The 24,743-nt window shown below is 47.0% G+C and overlaps 1 protein-coding gene across 1 annotated transcript; it reads left to right on the plus strand.

Moving 5' to 3' along the window:
- Nucleotides 1–20,548: 20,548 nt before the first annotated feature.
- Nucleotides 20,549–22,948, plus strand: LOC134934588 (52 kDa repressor of the inhibitor of the protein kinase-like). The gene has a single exon (XM_063929994.1). The coding sequence runs from the start codon at nucleotides 20,549–20,551 to the stop codon at nucleotides 22,946–22,948; it is 2,400 nt and encodes a 799-aa protein (XP_063786064.1).
- Nucleotides 22,949–24,743: the final 1,795 nt, after the last annotated feature.

Below are 24,743 nucleotides of genomic sequence, written 5' to 3' on the forward strand. Positions count from 1 at the left end.
TGACACTGTCGCGTAATTCCTTCCACATGTCCATCCATTCAGGTGTCGACCCCGCAGGGGGTGACATCACATTTATCGGCACCTGCTCCGCCTCCACATAAGCCTCCTCATCAAACATGTCGACACAGCCGTACCGACACACCGCACACACACAGGGAAAGCTCTGACTGAGGATCCTTTGGGGAGACAGAGAGAGAGTATGCCAGCACACACCAGAGCGCTATATAATGCAGGGATACACACTACACACAGTGATATTTCCCCTATAGCTGCTATAATACACAGTTTGCACCTAAATTTAGTGCCCCCCCCCTCTCTTTTTTACCCTATGGAGCCTGGAAACTGCAGGGGAGAGCCTTGGGAGCGTCCTTCCAGCGGAGCTGTGAGAGGAAATGGCGCCAGTGTGCTGAGGGAGATAGCCCCGCCCCCTTCACGGCGGACTTCTCCCGCTTTTTTCAGGATATTTTTGGCAGGGGATTTTACACATATATAGTCTTACTGACTATATTATGTGTTTTTTTGCCAAGCTAAGGTATTTTTATTGCAGCCCAGGGCGCCCCCCCCCCAGCGCCCTGCACCCATCAGTGACCGGAGTGTGTGGTGTGCATGGGGAGCAATGGCGCACAGCTGCAGTGCTGTGCGCTACCTTAATGAAGACCGGAGTCTTCAGCCGCCGATTTCCTGAACGTTCTTCTTGTTTCTGGCTCTGCAAGGGGGACGGCGGCGTGGCTCCGGGACCGGACGACCGAGGCTGGGCCTGTGTTCGATCCCTCTGGAGCTAATGGTGTCCAGTAGCCTAAGAAGCCCAAGCTAGCTGCAAGCAGGTAGGTTCGCTTCTTCTCCCCTCAGTCCCTCGTAGCAGTGAGTCTGTTGCCAGCAGATCTCACTGAAAATAAAAAACCTAAATATACTTTCTTTTCTAAGAGCTCAGGAGAGCCCCTAGTGTGCAACCAGCTCGGCCGGGCACAAAATTCTAACTGAGGTCTGGAGGAGGGGCATAGAGGGAGGAGCCAGTGCACACCAGGTAGTCCTAAATCTTTCTTAGTTGTGCCCAGTCTCCTGCGGAGCCGCTATTCCCCATAGTCCTTATGGAGTTCCCAGCATCCACTAGGACGTCAGAGAAACTTCCTTCCACTGCTGCTGTCAGAAGGACTGGAAGGACCCTCTGCATTCCAGCCCTCAGCCCCCAGTGCTGCCGATCATTGCTGATCAGTCAGCACGGCAGGATCCCCTACCCCCAGCGGCTGCAGACAATAGCAGCCACTGGTAAGTGTAAATCATCGCCCCTAAGCCACCCCCAGCCCCCCCGCCCCCCCTGTGTTCCTGGCAGCTGTCCAGGTTCTAAAAACTAAAGTCACGATGGTCACGATGTTACCGATGTTCCAATGGCCGTGAAGTTCCCGATCGATGTTTCGATGTTTGAAATTGTTTTTTTTATATATATATATATATATATATATATATATATATATATATATATTTTTTTTTTCTGTTTTTAAGTAAAATAATTTTGGATAGGGTTAAATTCATGTTCTTCACCTAATTCACTCATAAAACCCCCCCAACAATTTCAGAGCGTTTTTTTGGGGGGGAAATCGTCAGTTAAGTGGTTAAGGAATGTAAAATACAAAATGCAGTATAGTCTATTTAGATTTAGTGTCATCACCGTATACTGTATATACACAATTTTGAAGGTGTGGTGGACACATAAGATATAAAAAGAAACATGGCTAGGCTTTACTATATACAGTGTTTAATCATTTCTGCAACTGTATCTACTCAAATATTTACAAAAACTGTGAAATACAAATTTTAAAGACGTTTTCCAAATATGCTACAAATGATAAAAATTTTACTGTTACTAATTTGTTTACTGTACTATTTTTGCTGTCAGCATGGTAACTTGGAAATAATGAATGCTGTAAAAGAAAAGGTTTGAACAAGTAATCACATATATCTGAGACTGCTACTCTAACATTGGCTTAATGAATATGTATCCGTATGCAATAAAATAATGAACACATTTCTTTTGCTTTCTGTTGTGAAATATTTCAGAGATAAGTATCTTATAACCACAGTCACCATGGTGAATCGCATAATTCTTCAGTATTTCTGCCAGCAAGATTTACAATACAGCAGTAGCTGATTTCGGAGACCCAAAGCTAATATTCTTAATACAGGTTGCTGCTATGGAGTCATAGCTTTTGTAGTCTCCTCTGGAGAAATGTCCTTTCTTGTATCTGTTGTTAGTCATGCTATTTTAGTTATCAGTAAATAACTGAAATGTCTTCTATCAAAGACCAAGCCCTGGTTTTCAAACAACATTTTAGTTAGTACACTGATTGCCTAAGAATCTAAAGATTGCCATTATAAGGGAAATAATGTAAAAAGAAACGGAATTTTTTTTTTGTACATTATAGGATTCGGTAAGTTTAAACAGCAATGTATAAAGTGTGAACCAAAACATTCTGAGCACTTATAGATGAACTAGGTGATTCATCACACCCTACGGGCGCTCTTCACCCCGTCGTAAAGGGCAGCGGGCTACGTCCTCTTAACCCCTGCACGCCCGTTGTGCATGAAATCTCTGTATTTTATGCAACAGGCTACGCCCCCTGAACCCCTGCACTCGCTTAGGCCGTGCTATATTTGCATTATATGGAGTATTACCTGCAATCATAATTGTGTTTGTGGTTAAATAGTGCACAGTCAAAGGGCGTGCGATGGTCAAGAGGGTGTAGACCCTTGCAACAACGTGAATAGTGGCCGCAGGCCGCGATGAATCACATAGTGTACTACAGTCCCTGGTTTGTGATGCAGAAGGGCAGTCCCTGCTACAGGCCCGGCCAGCGTTATAAAATGAATTAGTAGTGTATGTATGATAGAGTCCCAGATTAGTAGCAGCAATACACTGTAGAGAATACACCCTAGTCTTGTGCAGTATAATGTATCATATGCATAGTTGCACAATGTAGAACCTGATCCATAGAGAAGGGGCTGGCCATTGGCAGTGGGACCCACCTGGGGTTGCCCTGTAACTCTGTGGGCACGCATGCAGCAGGGTAGTGTTTAGGTAATGCCTCATACACCTGGGCTGCCGGCTGGCACAATACTATGTGTGACACCCTGTTAACAATTGTGCCCCATTGGCTGTACCACAGCAGTACAAAGACTGTGCAATAACATGTTTGCTATCTAATAGTACCTGAAACGATGATATTGTCCCCACTACACCATAGCCCCAGCAGCACCAGGCAGCCACCACGCTGTGTGTACAGCAGCAGCCGGTGGCACACACTGGAAACCCCGACCCAGTGACTTCACCACTGCCCTCAGCAGCCACCACGCTGTGTGTACAGCAGCAGCCAGCGGAGCACACTGGAAACCCTGCCCCCGTGATGTCACTGCTGTCCCCAACAGCACCCAGCAGCCACGGCACTGCATGTACAGCAGCAGCCGCCAGAGCACAGTGGAAGGCCCGAACCCGTGACGTCACTGTCCGCCGCTGTCAAGCCATTGGCTGCATCCGGCATCCATTCCTCATGTCGCTGCTTCCGAGCTGTGTGTTCCACTGGGATCTGGGCCAAGTATCGGTGGCACAGTGCAACGCCACTGTCACCATCCGCATGCCACACTCAGCAGCCGCCGTCATCGCCCCGGGGGATGGGATGGGGAGCCGCGCTGTAACCCGCAGGTAAGGAGCTGTCAGCAGTGCGGCATATGGCTGCAGCCTCTGTATGTGGCCCAGTGGCTCTGTAACCTGTGGAAGGGGGGGGGGATGGGAGCTGCGCTGTAGGAGCTGTCACCACTGCGGCATATGGCTGCAGCCTGTGTATCTGGCCAAGGGCTAGTAATGACATGGACCCAGAACCAGATTAAACTAGGGGCAACAGGGGCGGCCGTCCCGGGGCCCCCACACACTGCTTCAGAGGAGTATCCCTCCGACAGCTCAGCACAGTTTAGCTTTAAGCTCCACTAAGGATTGCTGATTTAAATTAACTTCCCCCAGGTAACCTAGTGAGTAGCCAGAGCGGAGCCAATAAGACACTATTTCTTGTATCCTTATATCAGGCAGATGAGGAGAGGCCATGACAATTCAATGATAAGCCAGAAGTTAGTATGAAATAAGCGGGATGTTGGAGGGTGACCTGCTTTCCCAGGAGCAGGGCTGCCATCAGAAATTGTGGGGTCCGGAATTCTCAAAATTCTTCCTTCCCTTCTTTCCCATGCTGCTCCTCAGGACGGGGGTTCCTCTCGTCATCAATAGGTGGCGTAATGTCATACCCTCCAACTGTACCTTTTTGGCAGGTACAGTACCTTTTTTTATGGTCTGTACTGATTTTTGGCGCTCTAAACTTCCATTGAAAGTATAGGAAAAGGGGCGTGGCAACGCCACTTTTACCTGTGGCCACGCCACCTTTTCTGATTTGTACCGATTTTTATGTTTAAAATGTTGGAGGGTATGTAATGTCATGAAGTCACGTTGCACAATAAACTTTATTTTACAGCAGCTTGTTCACTTCACAGAGTCGGGTGGCGGGCAGTAAAATGCGGGAGTCTCCATTCCTTGTAGCCACGCCCCCACTCTACAAAGCCTGTAATCTGTGGATTATATAGAGGTGGGCACATATACTGAAGAAACCCCCCTGTTGTACTGACCTGCCTGCCCCATTGGCCACAAAGTCGGCAAGTATGATGCAAATGAAGTAGATAAAGTTCTAATAAGCAAAACAGTGACACGTCTTGGAAGCTACTGATTTTCTCATCCAGTAATGGCTGGCCTCAGCACTTTAGATGAATGAAGTTCAATGAACTCATCTAATTGTTCCAAAGTTTTCACATACTGTTATTTTAACCTGATATTAATGGGCAATTCTGCTAGCAGTTTTGTTCTTTTTACACCTGAATGATTCTTTAGCAGGCTTGTCTCCCATGGCGCAGATATGAGGTCTTAACAAAGGATAAAGATTAAATCATTGAGCTCTCATGCATAATCGTGATGTCTTTGGGTTCTTTGTAAAGAAATATATAAAAAGAACCCCCATTATCTGTCATACAAAAAAAAGCAACTCTGGAAATGTCATGAGTCTTCTGCAATTGGCCAGTGAATGCATAGCTGAGCAGGATACTTGCTCTGTTGAAATTGTGTTAACACTAAAACAGACTAGGAATGCTGGGGGAAAAAAACAAAACTTTTCCCCCATGCACTGCTCCATCACCTTTTCATGGAGACCAGTAATCTGTACAAAATGTCATAGTCTCTCCCAAGCTGTAAATAACAAAACATACATGAGATCTAAAATATTAATGACTGTGTTCAAATAGACTTAGCATTATTTCAAACAAGTCATTGGTGGTCATTCCGAGTTGATCGCTAGCTGCCGTTGTTCGCAGCGCAGCGATCAGGCTAAAAATCGGCATTTCTGCGCATGCGTACGGGCCGCAGTACGCACGCGCGATGTACTTTCACAAAAAACTATGCAGTTTTACACAAGGGTGAGCGACTCTTTTTCATCGCTCTGTTGATCGGTGAGTGATTGACAGGAATGGGGCGTTTCTGGGAGGTAACTGACCGTTTTCCGGGAGTGTGCTAAAAAACGCAGGCGTGTCAGGTAAAAACGCAGGTGTGCCTGGAGAAACGGGGGAGTGGCTGGCCGAACGCAGGGCGTGTTTGTGACATCAAAACAGGAACTAAACAGACTGAAGTGATCGCAAGGAAGGAGTAGGTCTGCAGGTACTCTGAAACTGCTTAAAAAAAAAATAACCCTGTTCTGCGATCCTTTCGTACGCACTTCTGCTAAGCTAAGATACACTCCCAGAGGTCGGCGGCTTAGCGTTTGTACTGCTGCTGAAAGCAGCTAGTGAGCGATCAACTCGGAATGAGGGACATTATTGCTTGTCTAATTGTCTCATTAATTACTGTAATTTCAGTTCCCAGCAATAAGGCAGCACGGTTGAGCAAGACAGAGGGGTAAGTAAGTTGCCCCTTCAGATAAAAAAAACCCAGATTTATATATATATATATATATATATATACACACTGCTCAAAAAAATAAAGGGAACACTTAAACAACACCATGTAACTCAAAGTCAATCACACTTCTGTGAAATCAAACTGTCCACTTAGGAAGCAACACTGATTGACAATCAATTTCACATGCTGTTGTGCAAATGGAATAGACAACAGGTGGAAATTATAGGCAATTAGCAAGACACCCCCAATAAAGGAGTTGTTCTGCAGGTGGTGACCACATACCACTTCTCAGCTCCTATGCTTTCTGGCTAATGATTTGGTCACTTTTGAAAGCTGGTGGTGCTTTCACTCTAGTGGTAGCATGAGACGGAGTTTACAAACCACACAAGTGGCTCAGGTAGTGCAGCTCATCCAGGATGGCACATCAATGCGAGCTGTGGCAAGAAGGTTTGCTGTGTCTGTCAGCGTAGTGTCCAGAGCATGGAGGCGCTACCAGGAGACAGTCCAGTACATCAGGAGACGTGGAGGAGGCCGTAGGAGGGCAACAACCCAGCAGCAGGACCGCTACCTCCGCCTTTGAGGAACAGGAGGAGCACTGCCAGAGCCCTGCAAAATGACCTCCAGCAAGCCACAAATGTGCATGTGTCTACTCAAACGATCAGAAACAGACTCCATGAGGGTGGTATGAGGGCCCGACGTCCACAGGTGGGGGTTTTGCTTACAGCCCAACACCGTGCAGGACGTTTGGCATTTGCCAGAGAACACCAAGATTGGCAAATTCGCCACTGGTGCCCTGTGCTCTTCACAGATGAAAGCAGGTTCTCACTGAGCACATGTGACAGACGTGACAGAGTCTGGAGACGCCAAGGAGAACATTCTGCTGCCTGCAACATCCTCCAGCATGACCGGTTTGGCAGTGGGTCAGTAATGGTGTGGGGTGGCATTTCTTTGGGGGGCCGCACAGCCCTCCATGTGCTCACCAGAGGTAGCCTGACTGCCATTAGGTACCGAGATGAGATCCTCAGACCCCTTGTGAGACCATATGCTGGTGCGATTGGCCCTGGGTTCCTCCTAATGCAAGACAATGCTAGACCTCATGTGGCTGGAGTGTGTCAGCAGTTCCTGCAAGATGAAGGCATTGATGCTTTGGACTGGCCCGCCCGTTCCCCAGACCTGAATCCAATTGAGCACATCTGGGACATCATGTCTCGCTCCATCCACCAACGCCACGTTGCACCACAGACTGTCCAGGAGTTAGCGGATGCTTTAGCCCAGGTCTGGGAGGAGATCCCTCAGGAGACCATCCGCGACCTCATCAGGAGCATGCCCAGGCGTTGTAGGGAGGTCATACAGGAACGTGGAGGCCACACACAATACTGAGCCTCATTTTGACTTGTTTTAAGGACATTACATCAAAGTTGGATCAGCCTGTAGTGGGTTTTTCCACTTTAATTTTGAGTGTGACTCCAAATCCAGACCTCCATGTGCTAATAAATTTGATTTCCATTGATAATTGTGTGATTTTGTTGTCCGCACATTCAACTATGTAAAGAACAAAGTATTTAATAAGAATATTTCATTCATTCAGATCTAGGATGTGTTATTTTAGTGTTCCCTTTATTTTTTTGAGCAGTGTATGTGTATATATATATATATATATATATATATATATATATATATATATATATATATATATATATATATAAAATATATGACCTGTCATTGGCGGCACTCGGGAAAGAAAGAAACATAGACACGGCCACGTTCTACCAACGTTTTAATGCAGCAGCATATTTGTCAGGGCAATGATACAAAATGAAAAACTCACCATTTAAATGTGCTCACCCCTCACCGACGAAGACACGCCACCGGTTCCACTTCCGGGCCACAGGCGCTTATTGATAATGTCACCCAGTGTATCCATCACCATGGAGACAAGCAGTATATATACTGTATATGAGAAAATACCCTTATCCCGCACCTGACTGATAGGTTAGCTGCAACTCTTGGAGGAACCTCTGTTTGCAGGAACCCATAAGAAACAGAAACACAAACACAATTAGCTTACAGATGATAAAATTAAAATTATTACAATTGGTTGTCCATAGAGTTGGTAGTTTTTCTTAAATATAGGTACAGCTTTCTTATAGGTATGCCATTCTTCTTATTTTGCCAATCCGATCCCGTATTGGGTAAAGAGGCAATCCTGTAGAGATACCCTCACAACAAAAAGAATCACCCAAAGAAGGTCCCGCCACTGATCACCATTAGGCTTATGGTAGAGTTAGATCACTATTAGGCTTAGGGTTAGCATTAGAAACACCATTAGGCTTATGGTAGCATTAGGATCACCATTAGGGATGGTAGCATTAGGATCACCATTAGGCTTATGGTAGCATTAGGATCACCATTAGGCTTAGGGTTAGCATTAGGATCACTATTAGGTTTAGGTTTAGCATCACCATTAGGCTTATGATAGCATTAGGATCACCATTAGGCTTATGGTAGTGTTAGGTTCACCATTAGGTTTATAGTAGCATATGGTATACGTATATGGTATACAGGGATGGTTACATATAGAGACACACATATAGAGACACACATACAGTTGGAGCCTCGCTCATCTAGCCTTCTCTGCTGCGCCTAGGTGCACCAAGGCTTATTAGCATAAGCCTTTCATCTATTGTTCTCAGCTGCAATACAATACAGAGAGAACAATACAGCAGAGGATTAAGTCATTACAGCAGGGGATTAAGTCCGACAGCACTGTCTCAGTTAATCCTATTAAGGGGATAGATGAGCAGGGCTCCATCTGTATATACAGGGACAGTCACATATAGATACTATACTTCCCAAGATTGTTTTAACCCCTAGAGCATGTGAAAGTTGACGTGGTCATACTTCCTGGTGTATGATGATTTGTGGGTGTGCTCGTGTGTCTCTTCCCCATTTCATGTCACACTAGAGAGTGTGCATAGCATTCTGACAGCTGCTGGGCTGCACTAAGTCTCTCCCAACACTAAATGGACAGAGCAGCAATGACAGAGTGTGCCCCACCACCACCACCACCAGGTGCCTGAAAAGAAGGACTGTCCAACAAAATCAGGATTGCTAGTGGGTATAAGATACATAGCATATATACAGTACAAGGGGGAGCATCACATAGAAACAGATACACAGCAACACAAGGGGGGGATGGGTGAAGGGTAGTAGGGTAGTGTCACACAAAGCGACAGATGGACAGTTGAACACAATAACATGTTCAAGGTAAAGTGTTAACCTTGCTCTGAGACCCACAACAGGTCAATCCTCCTCGACTGTACAGGCTGTTGTAGCCCCACTTCAAAAGAGCATGTGCTGAGCTCCTCCAAGAGATTAGCACACACTCCTCTAGCTTCCTGTCTCATCATACAACAGCATAGGGATGGCCAATGATGGGTTATTCATAAACAATCACACTTGATGGTAGCATTGATGGATAACCTCGATGGTGTGAAACCATGAAAAGGTAACCATCGATGGTTTCACCCACAGATGGTCACCCCTGCTTTAGTGTGCAATGAACTGCAAGCCAATCAGAGCCCGTGGTGGGGCTTTGAAGTGTTGGGGAGTGGAGCTAGGTTGCGTATCCCGACACCATGGAGAATAAAATATTGTCTGTAAAAGCGCTGCAGAATATGTGTGCGCTATATAAGCGACTGGTAATAAATAATAATAATAATAATAATAATAAAATCAATTCGGTAGCTCTGATAATCGATGACAGGAAACCATCTGGTTCTCCATCATTGATGGTAAACGAAGTTACCATTGGTCATAGACCATTGATGATTTCAAATCATCAATGGTCAATGGCCACCCCTAGAGCAGTGGGTGTTATGATTCCAGCACTCTGGTCAGAGGAGATCTTAAGGCAAGGACCGGAGCACTGGAACGGAATGCTGGGGAAGGGAGCAGGACAGGAAAATAGCCCCTGGCGCCCTAACTCTGTTGTCTCACCCGTGTTGTCAGAAATCCCCTGTGAGACTATGGTTTCTTGAGCCCTTGGCAGCCGCGTTTGAAGGGCGGATTATGTCTGCCCAACTTCGATGCCCCCCGGTCTTAATGAGAGACAAAGGGAAACCCGAGACAGGGTGATAACAAGAGGCCCTCTAACTAAACAACCAGGCCAGGGGCTAAGCAAACTCAAAACTATAATATGCGCGGAGAAACCGCCAAGGAAAAGGACAACCAAAATATCCACTTGTCCAATTCTCCTACCCGGCACCGCCGAGTACCAGAGAGGACTTGTGGAAGCGGAACCCTCCGCAAATGCTCCAAACACAAAATATAAAAGGTAAAGCGGCTGAGCCGCAACACACGGCAGAGCCGCAACTCACGAACACCACTGGATATAAAACGGGGATCAGTCAGGACTCCAGGGACGAGATGGTAACTCCCGAGTACAGGACTTCTGAGGACTGGAATGACCGGATACAGCAGGACTGGAAACAGACTCTCACCAAACAAAGGCAGCATGCAGGAAGCTATTACCGGCGTCTGTGAGAAGCCCTGGGAGTGTACTTAACAGGGAGTCCTCCAATCAGCTGTTTAGAGGCTGATTGGACTAAATGCCGTGCAGCTGCCTTGCTGCACGGCCAGAGAACAGGTGAACGCATTAAATCCTAAAACCCAGCAACGGGGAACGCGGTCCGCCAGTGGCGTCCCCGTTGCTAGGGAGCCGGCGGCTGTACGTGCACGGCGTCCCTAGTTGCTAGGCGCCGGGTCACGCGGACAAGCGAACCCCGGCGCCTAACAGTACCCCCCCCTTGAGGAGGGGTCAAGGAACCCCTAAAGCCAGGTTTCCGAGGAAATTCCCGAAAAAATGCCCTCTTGAGCCTCGGGGCATGAAGATCCTTATCCAGGACCCAAGACCTTTCCTCCGGACCATAGCCTCTCCAGTGAACCAGAAAATAAAGCCGGCCCCGGGACAATTTGGAATCGAGAACCTTCTCCACCAAGAACTCCTGTTGTCCCTGTACATCCACCGGAGATCTACCCGGAGAGATCCTCCGAGGAAATCTACTGGAAGAAACGTATTGTTTCAACAGGGAACAATGAAACGTATTACCAATCCTGAGAGATCTTGGTAAACGTAACCGAAAGGCAACTGGGTTGACTCTTTTAATAATAAGAAATGGCCTAATAAATTTGGGTCCCAATCTAGCCGAGGATTGTCGAAGCCTGATGTTACGAGTCGACAACCATACCCTATCTCCCACCTTAAAAGTGCAAGGACGTCGGAGCCTGTCAGAAAATTTCTTCTCTCGAAAGGCCGCTTTTCTGAGAGCAAGGTGCACTTTTTTCCAAATGGCTCTGAGATGGGAGGTTAAGGTTAGCGAGGAGACTGAGGAATGATGAAAAAAAGAATTAGCTCTGGGGTGAAAACCAAAAACTGAAAAGAATGGAGACTCTTTAGTGGAGGAATGACAAGAATTATTGTAAGCAAATTCCGCCAACGGAAGAAACTCGGACCAATCATTCTGGAGTTTGGCAGAATACAAGCGCAAATACTGTTTCAATGATTGGTTAACTCGCTCGGTTTGCCCGTTGGATTGTGGGTGGTAACCGGATGTTAACGACAATTTCATCTTTAATGAGGCACAAAAACATTTCCAGCATTGTGCGATGAATTGTGGACCCCGATCAGAAACAATATCAGTAGGCAACCCATGAAGTCTGAAAACATGGCGGAGAAACAAAACTGCCAACCCTTGGGCAGAAGGCAATCGGGGGAGAGCAATAAAATGAGCCATCTTGCTAAAACGGTCCACTACCACCCATATGACTCGTAATCCGGCTGAAAGGGGAAGGTCAACCACAAAATCCATGAAAATATGGGACCATGGCCTGAGAGGAACATTTAAGGGCATACGTTGCCCGATAGGCAAGGAACGGGGAACCTTATGCTGTGCACAAACCTGACATGAATAAACAAACTCCCTAACGTCTTTAGAAAGACCAGGCCACCATACTGAGCGAGAGACTAACTCCAAAGTCTTAGAGATTCCCGGATGCCCGGAAACTTTGTTATCATGGAATTCCGTTAAAACAGTAGCTCTCAAAAACTCAGGGACGTAAAGACGACCAGCAGGAGTATTTCCAGGAGCTTGGTGTTGAAGCTGTTTTAACTGGGTAAATAAATCTTGTGTGAGGCCTGCCCAGATGACCGAAGATGGAAGTATGGGAGTAACAGGACTGTTATTGTGAACCGGAAGAAAGCTGCGTGACAGGGCATCAGCCTTAGTATTCTTGGAACCAGGCCTGAAAGTGATTATAAATTTGAAACGAGTAAAAAATAAAGCCCAACATGCCTGCCGGGCATTAAGCCGTTTAGCCGATTCGATGTATTGCAGGTTTTTATGGTCAGTCAATACTGAAATAGTATGTTTTGCTCCCTCCAGCCAATGCCTCCACTCTTTGAAAGCCCACTTTACCGCCAGTAACTCCCGATTACCAACGTCATAGTTGGATTCAGCGGAGGAGAATTTCCTGGACATAAAGGCACAAGGATGTAACTCCAGAGACTCCGGATCCTTTTGAGAAAGGATAGCCCCCACTCCAACCTCCGAGGCATCAACCTCCACAACAAAGGGCAATTCCGGATTGGGATGTCTGAGGACTGGAGCCGAGACAAAGGCTTGTTTCAAGGCCCGGAAGGACAACTCAGCTTCACGCGACCAGTTGGTAGGATCCGCTCCTTTCTTTGTCAGAGCTACAATGGGAGCAACCAGGTCAGAAAAAGAATGAATGAACCTCCTATAATAATTTGCAAACCCTAAAAAGCGCTGAATTGCTTTTAAATTGGTGGGTTGCGCCCAACTAAGGATGGCCTGGAGCTTCTTTGGTTCCATGGAAAATCCCCGAGGGGAAATAATGTACCCTAAAAAAGATACTTCCGTGACATGAAACTCACACTTCTCCAGCTTGGCATATAAATGATTCTCACGTAACTTTTGAAGAACCAGACGCACCTGGGTAACATGTTGTTCCATTGATTCAGAATAAATCAGGATGTCGTCTAAGTAAACGACCACGAATTTCCCTAGGAAGTCACGGAGCACATCGTTAATGAGGTCTTGAAAAACTGCTGGAGCATTAGACAAGCCGAACGGCATCACCAGGTACTCGTAGTGACCCGACTGAGTACTGAAGGCCGTTTTCCACTCATCTCCAGATTTAATTCGGATGAGGTTGTACGCTCCTCTAAGGTCAATTTTAGAAAAAATCACAGCAGAACGTAACTGATCAAAGAGTACAGAAATCAACGGCAAAGGATAGGTGTTTTTAACTGAGATCTTATTCAGGGCTCTAAAATCAATGCAAGGTCTAAGCGAGCCATCCTTTTTCTCCACAAAGAAGAAGCCTGCACTTAAAGGAGATTTTGATGGTCTAATAAATCCTTTCTCAAGGCTCTCCTTTACATAATCATTCATAGCCGCAGTTTCTGGCCCGGATAATGCATATAATCTTCCCTTTGGCAATGCGGCACCAGGAATTAACTCAATAGCACAATCATAAGGCCGATGGGGAGGCAGAATGTCCGCATTGCCTTTGGAGAAAACATCAGCAAACTCCTGGTATTCCACCGGAATGGGTTCTGGAATGATAGCTGCTACTCTGACTGGAAACGTGATACATTCCTTATCACAAAAAGTACCCCACTGTGAAATCTCCCCCGACCGCCAATCAATGGTGGGATTATGAAAGGCCAGCCAAGGGTGACCCAGAACAACTGGAACTGCTGGGCAATGTGTAAGAAAGAACTCGATTTTCTCGGAATGTAGAGCTCCTACTGTAAGTAGTACAGGGGGTGTACGGAGAGAAATAATCCCATTAGACAGCGGACTCCCATCTAAGCCATGCATGGTGACACACCTACCCAAAGGTAACTGAGGAATGCCTAAGGCCTTAGCCCAAGTTAAATCCATAAAGTTTCCTGCAGCTCCACTGTCAACAAAAGCCGACACCGAAGAACTGATGCTGCCAAAGGAAACTTTAACTGGGACTAAAAGGGAGTTATTCGAGGAGATAAGCTGCAGACCTAGGTGAACCCCCTCACAATTCACCTGGTCAAAGTGTTTCCCGACTTGTTCGGACAATTACGAGCAAAATGTCCCTTACCCCCACAGTACAGACAAAGACCAGAATTTTGCCTTCTGGCTCTTTCTTCAGGAGACAGCCGGGAGAGACCCATCTGCATGGGCTCCTCTACGTCTTCAGGAATGGAATATACACACGGAGTTGACCTTACAGGTGCTCCTTTTTCAGCCCTCCGCTCTCTGAGACGACGATCAATCTTAATAGAAAGCTCCATGAGTTTATCGAGAGTCTCAGGAGCGGGGTACTGAAGGAGACTGTCTTTTAGAGACTCAGATAAGCCGAGGCGAAACTGACTGCGCAGGGCTGGGTCATTCCAGCCACAGTCGTTCGACCAACGGCGAAAATCCGTACAATAAACCTCCGCAGGATTTCTACCCTGTCTGAGAGCGCGCAACTGACTTTCAGCGGACGCCTCTCTATCAGGGTCATCATACAAGAGCCCTAAAGACTCAAAAAAAGCGTCAACTGACAACAATGCCGGATCCTGTGCTCTTAAACCAAATGCCCAGTTCTGAGGACCCCCCTGGAGCAAAGAAATAATAATCCCGACCCGCTGAGATTCAGTACCCGAGGAAGTCGGTCTTAAACGAAAATAAAGTTTACAGGATTCTTTAAAATTAAAAAACTCTTTTCTATCACCAGAAAAACGGTCAGGCAAATGCATCTTTGGTTCAGGGACTACCCTTGGGGAAGCTCGCAAAAGATCTTCCTGCGACTTCACCCGAAGAGAAAGATCCTGAACCATCTGAGTAAGTTCTTGAATCTGGCTGACTAAGAGCTGACCAGGATTTGGCCCTAAACCTGTTTGATTCATGAGGCCGATAAACTCTTCACAAAACTGAATGAGAAAAAATTAAACCCCGTTAAATTATAAGTTTTGGTAAGGCCGGTAATAATGTTATGATTCCAGCACTCTGGTCAGAGGAGATCTTAAGGCAAGGACCGGAGCACTGGAACGGAATGCTGGGGAAGGGAGCAGGACAGGAAAATAGCCCCTGGCGCCCTAACTCTGTTGTCTCACCCGTGTTGTCAGAAATCCCCTGCGAGACTATGGTTTCTTGAGCCCTTGGCAGCCGCGTTTGAAGGGCGGATTATGTCTGCCCAACTTCGATGCCCCCCGGTCTTAATGAGAGACAAAGGGAAACCCGAGACAGGGTGATAACAAGAGGCCCTCTAACTAAACAACCAGGCCAGGGGCTAAGCAAACTCAAAACTATAATATGTGCGGAGAAACCGCCAAGGAAAAGGACAACCAAAATATCCACTTGTCCAATTCTCCTACCCGGCACCGCCGAGTACCAGAGAGGACTTGTGGAAGCGGAACCCTCCGCAAATGCTCCAAACACAAAATATAAAAGGTAAAGCGGCTGAGCCGCAACACACGGCAGAGCCGCAACTCACGAACACCACTGGATATAAAACGGGGATCAGTCAGGACTCCAGGGACGAGATGGTAACTCCCGAGTACAGGACTTCTGAGGACTGGAATGACCGGATACAGCAGGACTGGAAACAGACTCTCAGCAAACAAAGGCAGCATGCAGGAAGCTATTACCGGCGTCTGTGAGAAGCCCTGGGAGTGTACTTAACAGGGAGTCCTCCAATCAGCTGTTTAGAGGCTGATTGGACTAAATGCCGTGCAGCTGCCTTGCTGCACGGCCAGAGAACAGGTGAACGCATTAAATCCTAAAACCCAGCAACGGGGAACGCGGTCCGCCAGTGGCGTCCCCGTTGCTAGGGTCCGTGCGGCTTCAGCGCGCCCGGCGTCTAGCGTTGCTAGGGAGCCGGCGGCCAGTGGCGGATTTAGGGGGGGGGGGGCACAAAGGCACGTGCCCCCCCTGTCATTTTTAATAGATTTTTGTTTGTTTTTTTGTTTGTTTTTTTAATCGCGCGGCGCGGCCACCCACCCACCCGACATGATGAGTCTGCTCCTGCTCCAGGATTGGCTGGCTCCCTTGAGAAACGTGACATGCATTCAGTCAGTGCGTGCATGTCACGTTTCTGTCTGTGCAGAGGAGCCGAGCCGGAGGAGGTCCCAGCTTCAGCCCGCCGCCGCCGCCGCTGATCCAGCCAGAGCCAGTCACACAGCGCTGCGCACCGGACAGCAGCCTCCAGCCGCCAGCCGCCAACGAGTGACAGCGCACCAGGTCACCGTTCGAGGCCCTGCTTTCTCTGTAAGTAATTTTTCCGAATGGATTCCGGGGGGGGGAGTGCCTGGGCCTGGCCCTGCTTATTTATTCCTGGGGGTGCGGGGGGGGGAGAGTGCCTGGGCCTGGCCCTGCTTATTTATTCCTGGGGGTGCGGGGGGGGAGAGTGCCTGGGCCTGGCCCTGCTTATTTATTCCTGGGGGGGGGGGAGAGTGCCTGGGCCTGGCCCTGCTTATTTATTCCTGGGGGGGGGGGAGGGAGTGCCTGGGCCTGGCCCTGCTTATTTATTCCTGGGGGGGGAGTGCCAGGGCCTGGCCCTGCTTATTTATTCCTGGGGGTGCGGGGGGGGGGGGGGGAGTGCCTGGGCCTGGCCCTGTTTATTTATTCCTGGGGGTGCGGGGGGGGGGGGGGAGTGCCTGGGCCTGGCCCTGCTTATTTATTCCTGGGGGTGCGGGGGGGGGGGGGGGGAGTGCCTGGGCCTGGCCCTGCTTATTTATTCCTGGGGGAGGGTGCCTGGCCCTGCTTATTTATTCCTGTGTCCTGGGGGAAGGGGGGGGGGGAGGGGGGGTTAGCGTGAGCTTCCCAGGGTAGATGCTAGAATCAAGTGGGCTAAGGGACCTTTTCCGTCTGGGGGAGGAGCCACGACACAAGGGGGAGAAGCTAGGCCAGCGGAATAGTTCCTCTAATATCCACGCCACCAACCATTACCTTTAGTAGTCAGGTGGCAAGCGGAGCGAGCCACCGAGCCCGAAGCGTGGCGAGCGAAGCGTGGCGAGCGAAGCGAGCCCGCGAGGGTACTTTTCGGGTACCCTGTTCGCCCGTAGCTCCTCCCCCTGGTGACGTGTCTCCTCCCCTAGATACGTCAGAAGGTCCCTTCTCCCACTCCGATATAGAATCAACCTTTGTCCTGAGGAGTGGGGGGGGGGGAAGGGGGAGAGCTGCCCAGTGCCTGTCCCTGCTTTCTGCTGGTGAGTCTTTTCTTGGTGCTGAGGGGGGAGTGGACAGAGCAGAGGCCTGGGGGGGTCACATGTGGTGCAGTGGACAGAGCGGAGGCATGGGTGGGTCACGTGGTGGAGTGGACAGAGCGGAGGCCTGGGGGGGTCGCATGTGGTGGAGTGGACAGAGCAGAGGCCTGGGTGGGGGGTTGCATGTGGTGGAGTGGACAGAGCGGAGGCCTGGGGGGGGTCGCATGTGGTGGAGTGGACAGAGCAGAGGCATGGGGGGGGTCGCAAGTGGTGAGCAGAGACCACTGGATTGTTTCTAAGTATAACTTATATATATATATTTTTTTTTACAGGTACTATTGGATTCTACATGGACAAGTGGACGATCGTCGTGGAATGTAGGTAAGTAATCTTTCTCTCTCATGATTTTTCCCCCTCTGTAAGTATTTATATTAATTTTTGCAGGTGCCGGGTGCCCCTATTGGATTCTACTGGACAAGTGGACGTGACCGGCGTGGGATGTAGGTAAGTAATCTCTCTCATTTTTACAGGTGCCCCTATTGGATTCTACTGGACAAGTGGACGTGATTCTCAGCGTGGGATGTAGGTAAGTATGTGTGAGTGTGTAAGTGTGTTTTAATAAAGTTTTACTTTCACGGTGTGTGTGTTGTGTTTTTATTTGGGTATTTTTGTTGTTGTAGAACTACAGGTACCAGCGGGCCCGTTATTTCCCCACATGCTGGTACTTGAGGTTCACCAAGTACCAGCAAGTGGGGGAGGCTTGCTGAGCCTTGTAGTTCCACAACAAAAAACAATATTCTTTTTTACACACTTATGGCTATCAGCCCGGCACCCACCGCCCAGGGGTGCTGGGGACAGCCTCGGGCTTCACCCCTGGCCCTTGGGTGCCTGGAGGGGGGGACCCCTTGATTTAAGGGGTCCCCACTCCAGGGAACCCCGGCCAGTGGTGACTAGTTGGGGGGTTATGCCACGGCCGCAGGGACCTCAATAAATGTGTCCCCCGGCTGTGGCATTATGTCCCTGGCTAGTGGAGCCCGGTGCTGGTTTTAAAAATACGGGGGAGACCTACATCTTTTGTCCCCCGTATTTTTGGAACCAGGACTGGACCAAGAGCCTGATGCTGGTTGTCTAAATATGGGGAACTCCTGTCCAATTTTTTCCCAGTATTTAAACAACCAGGACCGGCTCAAAGAGCCCGAGGCTGGTTATACTTAGGAGGGGGGACCTCACGCATTTTTTTTTAACCCATTCAGACCCTTTTCCATTAAGTTAATGGAAGCCCTGGACAACAAAATTGCATTCATGTCCTCCTCCCATTCCCTTCCCAATCCCAAACACTAACTTTTTTTTTTCTATATAAATGTACAATATATCACAAGTATGATCAGCGGGCATTGGAGGCATCGGACTGAGATGCAAATTAGTGATGGAGGGCTGGGTCAGTTGATGGTGGGCGAGTTTGTAAGCCAGTGGCAGCGGACACCGGCTCAGGGGCAGTAGCGGGCATTGGCTCAGGGTTTGGATCATGGCCAGGATTCGGTGGACATTATGGCTATAGTGCTTCACCAGCCACTGACCTCGCCACACGCCACTGGTTTACATCAGAGCCGTAACTACGTGTGTGCCTGGCACACAGCGCAGTCGCCCTGAGGGCGCAACGGCCAGCATTCTATGTCAGCAGCTTGTAATGAGTCAAATAGACTCATTACAAACCACCTGTGTTGTGTGCGCCTCCGGAGGAGAAGAGCAGCATCAGGGGAGGACCCAGAGGAGGAGGAGGGAGGGGGACTGGAGCCGCAGCAGTGCTATGTAATTGGTAGCGGAGCCACTGCAGCAGTCCCTCCTTCCGCATTGGCTGGCCAGTGCTGCTGTGAATGCTGGGATGCGCTTCCCTCATCCCAGCATTCACAGCGGCGGCGGGCAGCCAATGTGGAAGCAGAGGGACAGCTGCAGCGGCGCCTCTACCAATTACATAGCGCTGCTGCGGCTCCAGTCCCCCTTCCTCCTCCTCCTTCTCCCCTGCCCGGGATCTGCCAGCACCGAGGAGCCTGACTGCCTGAGCCAGCGGGGAGAGATGGTAAGTATCTATCTGTTTGTCTGTTTATCTATTCTGTCTGCCGTAATGTGTAAAAAGGGGGATGCTGTCTGCCATAATGTGTAAAACGGCCTCTACCTGGTGTAGTGGCGCTACTGTGTGGCGTAATTTGAATAATGGAGAATACTGTGCACCGTAGTATGAATTGGTATTATTTTGTGGCCACACCCCTTCCCCATGAAGCCACGCCCCTAATTGCGCTCGCCTATGGCGCGCACTGCCCATATTTTACATAAGGGGGGGGGGGGGCAATGCCATTTCTTGCACACAGCGCTAAAATGCCTAGTTACGGCACTGGTGTACATGTTCTTGTATGTTTTTCCTTTATTTTTTTCCACAGTGGATGTTAATTTGTTATCTCTTTTCCAGACACATCTGCCAGTTTCCTGCGCTTACATATCCGCCAGCTTCTTGCGTTTAGGCAAGCACTGATGGTACATAGAAAAAAAGCTGCAGCAAGTTAGAAAGACACCAAAATCAGGTAGGACATAATGGGATTTCACCATGTTTATTTGATGTACCTGTTCTTGTATCTTTTATGTTTTTCTTTTTTCTTTTTTTTTTCCTCGCTGCTGTATGGATTTGTGGGAAGGAGAAACTAGTATGTACACTTCTTCACGTGGGTGTCGTACGGTATGCTGGCGCTCGTGCTCCCGGCGACCAGCATACCGGCGCCGGGAGCCCGACCGCCGGCATACCGACAGCGCGGCGAGCGCAAAGGAGCCCCTTGCGGGCACGGTGGCCCGCTACGCGCGCCACACTATTTTATTCTCCCTCCAGGGGGGTCGTGGACCCCCACGAGGGAGAATAGCTGTTGGTATGCCGGGTGTCGGGATTCCGGCGACGGTATACTGTGCGCCAGGATCCCAACATTCGGCATACTGAAGACCACCCCTCCACGTATTGCTTATCAAACCCACTGTAGTCTATGTAATGCACCCATGATGGCTGCCATGTCTGTTCATTGTTCAGTGGGTTTGATTGACAATACGTGGACATGCTGCTGGGTATCTTGTTGACCAGGCCATTTATTTAGAATTGTGTATGTGTCAAAAATGTCTGCATCCCTTTCAAATATGCTGTTTTGCAATCGGAAAGTTTTTTTTTATTTTTTTTAAATCTTTTGTGTGCATTGTTTACTTGCAAGTAAATTAGAGGGATGTCCAACTGCTATATTTTAGAGTAAGGTAAAAAAAAATATTTTTAACATTGCAGATAGGCAGTTATGGACAAAAGGCTACCAGACAAACAGCCTACTCTCATGACGTTTTTTAAGAAACTTAAAAGTAATGAGAGCACCGCCAAAAGCACTGAAAACGAAAGCACGTGTGATGATCTGGAAAATACAGCATGTGCTTCGACACCAAACCCTATAGAAGAAAGTTCACCTTCAAATGTTTTTCAGTATTCTAGAGACATTGGCTGCTATGTTAGTTGTACGCAGACAATAGTTGATGAAGAACGTTATAAAGTATTGCGTGATCCTTGGTGTCCAGAAGAAAATTACCAATTTCCTTCTGTTGCACAGGGTAAAAAAAATAGATCTTTTAAATTGCACTGGATAAAGGAGTTTCCTTGGTTGTCTTACAGTCATAAATTTAATGGATGTTTTTGCAGAATATGTGTCTTATTTGGAGGAGAGGAAGGAGGTCGTAGTCATGTAAAGCTAGGAAAGCTGGTATTAGAACCTTTATGTTCGTATAAAGATGCCAAGAATGATTTCAGAGTTCATGAGAAAAATGAATATCATAAGAACAACTTGTTGAGATCTCAGAATTTTATTGACATCATGGATGGTAAAACATCAAGTATTGAGGCTTTAGCTGACAGTGCGATTAGACGTAGAATCGAAAGCAATAGACAAAAATTAATTCCAATCATTAAAACTATACTATTTTGTGGCATGAACAATATCCCATTAAGGGGTCACAGATATGATGGATCTATCTTCACAGAAGACAGTGACGATAAATCGGTAACAAAAGGTAATTTTAAAGCATTGTTAAGATTTCGGATTGATGCTGGTGACAAGATCCTTGAGAGCCATTTGCAGACTGCTGGAAAAAATGCAACTTTTATTAGCAAAACTACGCAGAATGATTTAATCACATGCTGTGGTGAAATTTTGCAAACTAAAATTATTGACAAAATGAAGATGTCAAAATTTGACAGTATATTAGCTGATGAAACAACAGATATTAGCATTTCAGAACAGCTTTCATTCTGTGTTCGGTACCTTGACACAGGTAACTGCTGTGTAGAAGAAAGATTTCTTGGTTTTACCAAAGTAGTAAATATGACTGGTGAAGCTTTGAGTGACACTATCATTGAGTTTTTGAAAAGTGCAAATCTGGATATTGCATACCTCCGTGGACAAGGCTACGATGGTGGTGCAAACATGAGTGGATTGCTGAAAGGAGTACAAGCACGAATTTTGAGAATGCAGCCTTTTGCTATTTACACTCATTGTGCTAATCACAGGTTAAATTTAGCTTTAAATAAGGCAAGTATTGTTACAAGTATTCGCAATACGGTTGGCATAATAGCAAACATTAACAATTTTCTACGAGAGTCTGCATCTAGAACGCATTTGTTGAGTGACAAAATTAGTGAAATGTTGCCTTCTCAGAAATCTGTAAAGGCCAAGAAGCTTTGTGAAACTCGCTGGGTTGAGAGGCATAATGGTATTTTACATTTTTTAGAAATACTACCTGCAGTTGTTGGTGTACTAGAAGATATTGGTAACAGTACAAGTACAAACGCAGCAAACAATGCCCAGTCACTGTTGGCAGTAATTTGCAAATTTGAGTTTTTGGTAAGCTTAGAAATTTTGAGTAAAATTTTAGCCATAACTCTACCACTTTCTGTCCAACTGCAAACTGTGAACGTAGACTTTGGAAAGTCTGTTGAAATGGTAGAATTTGTGAAATCTGCATTACGTAGAATCAGACAACATTCAGAGGATGAATTTAAAATTCTATTTGGGCAGACAAAGGTTGTTGCAGACAATCTAGATGTGGAAGTAAAGCTTCCAAAAGTCAGAAATGTGCACCAACACCGAGCTAATTTGACAGAAATGGAAGACTATTTTCGTGTTAACACATTCTTGCCTTATCTGGACTATCTGATTTCTGAGTTAGAATCCAGATTTTCACAAGATAACACCTCACATATGGCAAAACTCCAAAAAATAATTCCAAAATATTATTTTGAGTCAGACACATCAGATGCAGACATACTGGAGGCAGCCAAAAAATATGAGTCAGATTTACCATCCACTGTACAGGTACTTGAAGGAGAACTGAAATTATGGAGGGAGTTTTGGGCAATGAAGTCTGAAAAAGTTGATACAGCAATGGAAGCTTATAAATTAGCATCTATGTTTCCTAACATCAGGACCCTATTGATAATTCTGTGTGTGATACCTGTTACCACTGCAACAGCTGAACGATCTTTTAGCTCATTGAAAAGAATTAAAACATACTTAAGATCAACAATGGGTCAGGAAAGACTCAATGGTTTGGCCATGCTAAATATACATAACGATATTGAATTAGCCCCAGAAGAGGTTCTAGATGTATTTGCTGTAAAACATTCACGAAAACTTCAATTGCAGTTCATTTAAGAAAAATAAACCAGCGACTGTGAACCTAGGAAAAATCCTAAAAATGAAAGAGACCACTTAAGTTTCCCTGAACTGCATTGAACATAAGCACGCTGTGTTTATAAATACTTTGCATCATTAATAAAAGTTGCATTTTTTTCAGTCAGTCTGCACCACATGGTAGTATATGTTATTTTATTACTATACAACAACAAAAGGTTGTCTTTGGTTATATCAAAGCTGGTTACTGGCTTGTTACATGTATGTATATTGTTCATCAGTGAATTCAGTGTTACGGTTATCACTTTCCTAGATTCACGTGAACACTGTAATCTGTTTTTTTGAATTGTATGTTCTTATCACTGCTGCTGTGTTTATAAATACTGTTCTTGAAGTAGCATTTTTTATATACAATCAGCATATGTTGGAATTTTCTGTTTTTTTTTGTCATAATGTATAAAACTATTGTTCTTTTGCAAAAAAAATTATATATATTTTTTTTAATAAACTGTTTAAAAGCAAATGTTTCTCATTTGTATTCATTAAAAATTTAAAATATATTATTGGGTAAACATATAAAACATTCATTTTCATGTTCTTTGAAATGTAAACTTAGAGTAAAGGGCCCTACTCACTGGCCGACCCGCCGCCGAGCTGCCCGACGGCGGATACGGCCGACGAGCGACCCGGCGGCGGGGGGGCAGTGACGGGGGGAGTGAAGTTTCTTCACTCCCCCGTCACGCGGCTCCATAGAACTGCAGGCAAATATGGACGAGATCGTCCATATTGGCCTGCATGCACAGCCGACTGGGGACCAGCGATGAACGAGCGCGGGACCGCGCATCGTTCATCGCTGGAGCCTCCACACTGAAAGATATGAACGAGTTCTCGTTCATTTATGAACGAGATCGTTCATATCTTTCAAAAAATCGGCCAGTGTGTAGTGCCTATAAGTCTTAGTCTACTCACAATTTCGTTTTTATAAGCTAGAGCTTATACTTTTTTTTTTTTCAATTAGTTTTTTTAGATTTGTTCATAGGCCCATATAGAAATAAACAAAAGTTAACAGAAATACGGGGGTCATTCCGAGTTGATCGCATGTACAATGTTTTGCTGCCCGTGCGATCAACTAGACACCGCCTATGGGGGAGTGTATTTTTGCATAGCAAGGCTGCGAACGCTTGTGCAGCCATGCTATGCAAAAAATGTTTGTGTCGTTTCTAAGTAGGTCTGCTGGTACTCACCCGCTGCGATGTCTTCAGCGTGTCTTGTCCCGGAATTGATGTCAGACACCTGCCCTGCAAACGCCTGGACACGCCTGCGTTGGACTCACCACTTACCGAAAACGGTGAGTTGCCGCCCCAGAACGCCATCCTGCTGTCAATCTTCATGCGATCGCTGCTGCGATCGCTTTCTTTGGTGTTCTTGTCGTTGCCCAGCAACGGCCGTCGCTGGGCAATAATGCGCCTGCACATTGCGTCCGCCGCAGTGCATTTCGACCACAGACACACTCGATACTCACATTGAGCACTTGACCACACCCCTCACACAATTGGTCACACCCACTGAAACTTAATCACGCCCACTTTACTTCTAACTCCACCCCTCCTTGATAGCGCAACCACTTATGGTGCCCCCCCCTGTAATTTTTTTCTGGATCCGCCCCTGCCGGCGGCTGTACGTGCACGGCGTCCCTAGTTGCTAGGGACCCCGGCGCCTAACAGTGGGAAAGAGCTGCTGTAAGTGATGTATTCCCACCATTACCCTTCCTTGAAATTGGGAGAACTGCATGGCCTTCAAGTCTGGGCAAGGCAAA

The sequence above is a fragment of the Pseudophryne corroboree genome, chromosome 6, assembly GCF_028390025.1.
Source record: "Pseudophryne corroboree isolate aPseCor3 chromosome 6, aPseCor3.hap2, whole genome shotgun sequence".
NCBI classification, from domain to species: domain Eukaryota; kingdom Metazoa; phylum Chordata; class Amphibia; order Anura; family Myobatrachidae; genus Pseudophryne; species Pseudophryne corroboree.